Genomic DNA, 7,242 nt, shown 5'->3' with positions numbered 1-7,242 from the left:
GCTGTTAACTACATAAATTTGTAATGAAAAATTACTGTTAACATTGAAATTAATAAATATATTACAGTCTCTATTTACTGGGAATATGACAGCAACTCAATTGAAATTGCACTTCATAGGTGATCCTGCCTTGGCAGGGTAGGATGGATTAGATGATCTTTACAAGGTTCCTTCCAACCCTAGCAGTTCTGTGATTCTGTGATTCAAAATTTTTGCCATCTGAGACACACTTGTTACTTAGTTTTGTTGTTGTTAAATAAAAAAAAGTGATCTTATTTCAAAGGTGTAAGTGAAATAATTTTTCTCTCAAAATCAACAGTACGACAGTCCAAAATATCTAGCTATATAAAAACTGAAGCCATTCAGATATGTTTGTAACAAGAAAACAAATTTATTGATTTTAAAAGACAAGACACAATTTTGTTTTGAAAAACACAAGAAAGCTAGCCTGAGTTCAAGTCTGAAATATTCAGAAAAATCCTACTGTCTTTAGTATGTTCCAGTCATTTTTTATACAACACACTAAAAGTTAATATATATTTTTATAATTATAAAAGGTCCCCAGTTATTGTACAGTACACAATACAAATTGCCAACAAACTATTATTTAGCTCCTGCCAGTTTTGAGAGGACATTATATACTAAAAGATTTAGCATTTGTCACAAAAATCACATCAGGAAATACGTATTTACAAAATCAAATACATTATACAAAAAAAACCATCACGTTATTCTGTAAAGATGTCTTCTTTAAATAATTAAAAAGTATATTCAACTGTAGCCCAAAAACTGGAAAAGAACATTACATTATCTCACACATACAATCTACAAAAAGTTGCTTACCTCATTTACATAATATATTCAGTCAACTGGAAAATAAGAGTTTGAATATGTCCTAGTGTTATGATGTTTCTGTGCTGTGGGACTGGATAATGTAATCTGCCACTTACTAAGTGAAATTTTAATGATGGCACTTAAAAAAAATACAGTATAAAATAAATGCAACAAGGGAAGTTTCCTAGAAGGTAAGAAAGCCCTGAGTGATGATAAAATTACTGATTGGTAGCTCTAGAATTAACCTAATTAAAGTTTACCACCTCAGGCACAATTTTCCAAGTTTTTAAAAGGCACTCGAAGTTTCTTTAACAGCCTCATTGGTTATTAACTGTAAATCCAAATTTTCAGTGGATATGAGTGGAAATGGGCAACTTGCTTTGGTACAAAGTGGTATTTTCCCAACATATTTTAAATTGCTTAACTGGGTTACTTTAAGATGGGTATTTAATGTTTAAATACAAGGCAGTCACTTTAATATTGTATGGAAAGAAACTTTACTTGGGGAACCCATTAAATATTCTTTGTGTAAAAAGCTTTTGCTGGTATCAGTGAGTCAAAAAGAATTGAACTGAGTTCCTGTTAAAAACCAATCCATTCAAGGTTGTTCCTCTGAAGTCTAAATTCCTCCTAAAATAACATTTATTATTTCAGAGCAATATTAATCTAGAACTGAAAATTCCTGTAAGATGTTTGCACCATAACCAAGAAAGTGCTTAAGAACATACAAAGAACTTCTTCCTGAATTAGTGTTAAGTGAGGCTCATTTGATGTCCACAGTTTTTTTCTGGGCCTTGTTTTCTACAGTGAATTTCAGCCTTAATGAGCAATCTCCAAGAACAATTCTTACCAAATATTTAACTACTCAGGGCTTCCAATCCCAAAATGCCAATTTATTTTTCTTTCAACAGGAAAAGGAGAAAAAAATCAGAATAAAACAAGAGTTAAAATGATCATTTTCAAACTAAGGCATATTTTACTTCAAACAAACACTAGGCAGTCACTTTGTAAGTGGCTTTTACTATTTCTTAGTTAAACTGGTAAATTAAACTCAGGTCTACTGGCACATAAAATCACTAGCAGCAATGATCAAGGCATGCAAACTCAGAAGCATTTACAGTAAATTATGAATAAAAAAAGTTGTTAAATTAAAACCCTTTGAGTATTGCATTTATGTTAATTAATTATGCATTAATTTGCATGAACTGACTAAAAATGTTTACAACTTACTTGCACTATACTACTGACGCAATTCCCTTAAATAACTTTAAATGATACCCTTTTTATTTGCCCTCAGCTAGACTTAAATAAGTACAGCTGCTTTAGTGTTTGCTGACTGATATTGCAAGAAACCAGTAGAAAATGTACTCTATTCTCATTTAGTAAGGTGGCATCAGTATCTCTAAGTTAAAAGAATCTTTACTTGCTAACACTTGTTCCCTTGTTCCTGTAAGCAGTCATTTTAAGAACAAAGGGGCTTTTAAAAATATTAGCTCGTGCAATTTCTAGGTTGCTTTTAAAATTCTGACATTCAATAAGGGCCATCCAAACTATACCCTTGTATGTGAAATTTAATTAAATACCTTCATCTTCTAGCTAGTCATTATTGCAGTGACTGAGTTTTAAAAGGAATATTAACATAATTGTGCACTTTTTGTTCCTGTTTCTCACAAACACTGCCAAAAATTTCAATGCAAACACATCAAATATTCTGCAAAATTTATTATTACTAAACCTTCTTTTAGTCCTAAAGATTTCTCTTTTACAGTACCAGAGTATTCCAACACTAATCTATCTCAGGAAATTTTCAAAATAGCTGAATATATTTTCTAAACCTTTATCTTCTAAAGGCATCTTAAAGTAGACAACTTCATATCTGTAGAATCATGTTTGATTTTCTTTGTATATATATGCAGTTACGAAAACCAGGGAGCTGAGGTACTGCTTTATATTACACAGTACGTATCAATGGCAATGAATATTTTGCCTACATCTACCGAGCCCCCTATTAATAAAAATCCCCATGTTGTATGCAAGTATTTACTTTAGACATAATAAAAAAAAATTTACAACACTATAAACTATTTCAGAGTATATGCTCAGTGGACTAGTTAAATTATCTAAAAATCTTTGTTCCCATCATGTTACTTACAATGCTCAAAGGGTTAATGCAAGGCATTATATCAAATTAATTTCCTAATTCTAGAACTAAGCACTGTGTGTTTATGCTTCCATTCCAGTTTTTATTGTCAGTGTTAAATCACCAAAGAAATTAGCAGAGATACTAGAATTCCATGTATCAATTTGCTTTAAACCGTATACAAAGAGCATGTCCTGTTAGTGTGACAAGGGCCCAATTTTCAGAAATTCATCTTGCTCTCTCAAATTTGTATTTTAAACTCTGAAATGATTATTGTATACTTATATTACTAATAAATCTGGGGTTTTTGTCAGCACATTTATGGCTCTCAGTGGTTGGTTTTGTTTCGTAAAAGCATTCTGAACTAAATTGGATTGCAGTGCATCTCTAACATGGATTTTTTTTCTAAACAGTGCAGATGTCAATGGTGAGAATGGTAAAGATATCAGATCATTTCTTCTAGGGAAAACAAGATAAAACAAAAAGTGTTACAGATATTTAAAAATACCTCGCTTTAACTTAAATTGGTATATAGACCTATGAATTCCTGAATGACAGAACATTATTTTCTTATTTTTTTGAACTAAAGGCAGTAATGCTGTAAATAATCATTTTATAGGTAAATTATTTAACATCTATTTCCCAAATTTTTATGGAACTTTTTAAAAATGAAGGTGCTTAGAGCATGCTACAGTACAAGCAAAAAAAAAACGGAAAAAAAAGAAAAAAATATGTTGAAAACTGATTTACCACAAGAAAGATGAAAATGTAACAAAACACTTTAACAAATACAAAACTTTTGAAAATTGGGCCCTATGCTTTGAAAAGGTAGTTCAACAAGACCTCTTCCCCCACACTGTTCACTGTGCTATTTTGTGCTAACGGGGGAAATGCCTCTAAAATAATTATTCTGGATTCCATTTCAAGGTTAGATAAAACACACAAATCATGTCAACTCTCATAATGCCTACCCTGTGGACACATGCTACACCGCTCCATAGCATTGACAACAGACTTCAGAGCTGGTGTGGCAATGCAGCCGCACGCTACACATTGCAGAATACACACTGAGGTATTCATATCTCTCTACTTCAACGATTACTAAAATCCAGCTATTAAACAGCAAGAGTGTGCAAAAGGTTTTATCTAAGTGTTTGATTGAAATTTCAGTAAAAACAAAACAAAAGACACCCAAATCTGTAAGTCTACAACATAATAAGATAGTCGCTCTAAAAATATCTGGTAAAATCTTTAGAATTTAAGCATAAGAATACAGACTCCAGTCAGTTTTCTGAACCTGTGAAAGTTTCAATTTGTCTTGATAATTCCTTGTTTTCAGAAGCTATGAAATACATTCCATTTCATGCATTCAGATCTTTGTTCAGTTTTGTTTTTTCACTTTATGACAGTTAACAACTGAGTGGAGTGGAGAGCTAAATAATGAAAGAAGACTTGAGTCCCAACATATTTAGCGATCTAATTTACCTTTTACAGTTGTACTCTTTTCTCAGCAACAACAAATTCAACATTAAAGCAAGAAACAATAAGAATAAGAGAACACAAACAAACACAAAAATTAAAACAACTACTACAGTATTAAAAAAAAGTTGAAAATTAAAAAAATGTTGAATTATTTTACTTTATTTTATGTGTAAACATCTTATAATGCACAATGAAGGGGAGTAAATATTTATCACAGCTTAGTTTTAGCATTTTTGGTGAAGGGTACAGATGTGCTGATTTCTAAGGAAAAATCAGGACACACTGAGCGATATATGTGACAACAAAATCTATAATGAGATTCAGTGCATTTATGAGTTTAGAAATAATGAATATAAACCTCACTTTTACTTTTTACTGAGGCAAAAGCCATCTACTGACATTAGTAGGAATTATGCCAACACAGAATGAGCTGGATGGGTTCACAATTCTGCAAAGGAATTAAAATTTATTTTTGTGCATCAATAGTGTTAGGACATTTTAGTTTATGTGCAGCTGTATTTGGAGCATATGTAAACTCTAGCAACAAACTTGTTTGCTATAAATACACTTCCATTTTACATGCTCTTCTCCCATTTGGTATATATGACTTTAAAGTCATTTTCAGACACACTAGATAAACCAGAATAAAAGAATCCTAATTTTTTTACAAAGTCTTTCCTGTAAAGTTGATCTTTTTGTGTTCTCATTCACTTTTTGGCTTTTTTTTTCTTATGTAATTTCACTACATTAGTGTAGCAAATTCATGTGTCTGCATAATGAAATGTTTGTGAAGAAAAACTTGAGTTCTTTTATGTTAATTAATATGGTTTCTATAAACTGATATTATTTAACCATTAAAATGTAATATCTGGCTGATACACCACAAAATATAGAAATTGAAAACATGCACTGCATTATGTACCTGCTCATTTATTTCTTTTTAGTTTTTAAAATTAAAAGTAGGCAAGGGTTTAGAAAATATATAATCATGCTTGGGACTATGGTCAATCTATTTTGACATTTGAAGTTGGTATTAAAGCTAGTTTTGCTTTCCAAATTCCCAAGCAAATTTTATTTCTATTAAAGTGAAATCCAGCTAGAAACGAGAAAAAAATAGGTCTATTGTCATTCTAAGAGGGATATTAAAATCATTTAATAATAAAAAAATCATTTTATTCTTTTGAAGGCTGTGTAACCTGTCCTTACTTCTTAGGGAATTTGAAAATGACAGGCACACCTTGTTGAATTAATTTAAGAGTTAAGAATAACAAAAAGTACTAAGTCTTAGCTTCAGTTCTGTTTAAGGCACCATGTAATAGCCGAGGTACAATGATCCCTGATGTACATTCTTAAATGGCAATGGTCCATCTAGCCACCTATTCAAATTCTACACAATTGGGAATAAGTACAAGTGAGGTGTGCCAGTTACACTGCCTTGTCTAATTTTTGTAAAAATTTAAATCCACTTTGACAACAAGGAAATGTTTTTGAAAGGAAAATGATGCAGGTTGCTACATTCCTTGCATTCTATAAATCATCTTTTCTAAGAGCAGCAGATTGAACCACTAGTAGGAAAAGACCTGGAATAGAAGAAAGTCATCCAAATGGAATGTTTTCCTGTATGTCCAGTTCAGCATAAGTAGCACATACACTTAAAATTAACAATAATCAAGTCACTTCTTTTTAGCTTCAGTTTCTAACAACTGCAGTGCCACTGAACAATCAAAAGTTCAGTGGCCTCACATACAGAATCAGTAGTCTTCAAAACAGAGGAACTGGTATGCAAATAATATCTGAAACTGTTGATTTTAAATGAAGCTTGCATTGTTTACATCATGTTCAGATAATTAGGTACATTTATGCCATTCAGATTACCACATTCTGATACAATTCTGTCTTTTAAACAGCTTCTTCCTCACAGGAAGAAACTAGGAGATCTTCTCAACCCTCCAGCATTATTACAAAAAAATCCCCCTGAATACTCACAATTTTATCAAAATAGTGTCTTCTCGTAGTACGATGAAAAGCACCTTTTATAACAAATTTGATACATCTGCTGTCAAATAAGTATGCCTCCAGTGTAAATCAAAGAAAATAGTTCTTTTGATATTTCACAGAAGTGCATCTAATTAAAAACCTATCTATATGAAATCAGCATAACTAATAATTAACATTAAAATATTTTTTAAACTATGAAAAAAATTAAATTATTATAAGAGGACAAAACATTAACATTAAACTTTGCAAAAATCTTCCTTGCATTTGATACAAAGAAACCTCTTCATATTGAGTGGCCAATGTAAAATGATTTCGTTTACAAAAATTTTTTCTAAATTTTTCTAAACAGACCTGGCAAAATACATACACCCATTCCATTTAACAACTCCAACAAAATAATGATCAGAACAGTTACATTTGACAACAGTCAACCTTCGGACTTATTCTCTTTTTTTTTCTTTTTCATATTAAACCTAAACAGCTAATGCAATGGGGCATGTGTTGGAGGCCAGGGGAAGTTTCACATTAGACTGCAGTATATGTATTTCCAGTAGCACTGCATTGTCTGATAGTCTGAGTAGTTGCAACAATGTGCTCATTATGAATTGGGTTCAGGAGGTTCTGCTGGACTCCACTCTCAAGCACTGGCTGCATGCAGCCCACCTGGAATGCCTGGTTTAGCTCAGTTTTCTCTCTCTTAGCTTGTGGCTCTCCACTTTCATCCAGCTCTTCATCTATTTCACTTTCAACTTCGCTGCCCTCATCTGCACAAACAAACCAGCATGTAA

General features: G+C 31.9%; 1 protein-coding gene across 1 annotated transcript in view; it reads right to left on the bottom strand.

The window, feature by feature from the left end:
• Positions 1–373: 373 nt before the first annotated feature.
• The window catches only part of RFX3 (regulatory factor X3), a 74,772-nt gene continuing 67,903 nt past the window's right edge, over positions 374–7,242 (bottom strand). Inside the window, exon 17 of the mRNA XM_058826902.1 lies at positions 374–7,218. Within this exon, the coding sequence (XP_058682885.1) occupies positions 6,980–7,218 (239 nt within the window). The 3' untranslated portion in view covers positions 374–6,979. The remainder of the gene's footprint in view (positions 7,219–7,242) is intronic.

The sequence above is a fragment of the Poecile atricapillus genome, chromosome Z, assembly GCF_030490865.1.
Source record: "Poecile atricapillus isolate bPoeAtr1 chromosome Z, bPoeAtr1.hap1, whole genome shotgun sequence".
In the NCBI taxonomy this organism is placed as follows: Eukaryota; Metazoa; Chordata; class Aves; order Passeriformes; family Paridae; genus Poecile; species Poecile atricapillus.
Note: the sequence above shows the minus strand (reverse complement) of the source record. Positions and strands in the feature narration are given on the sequence as shown.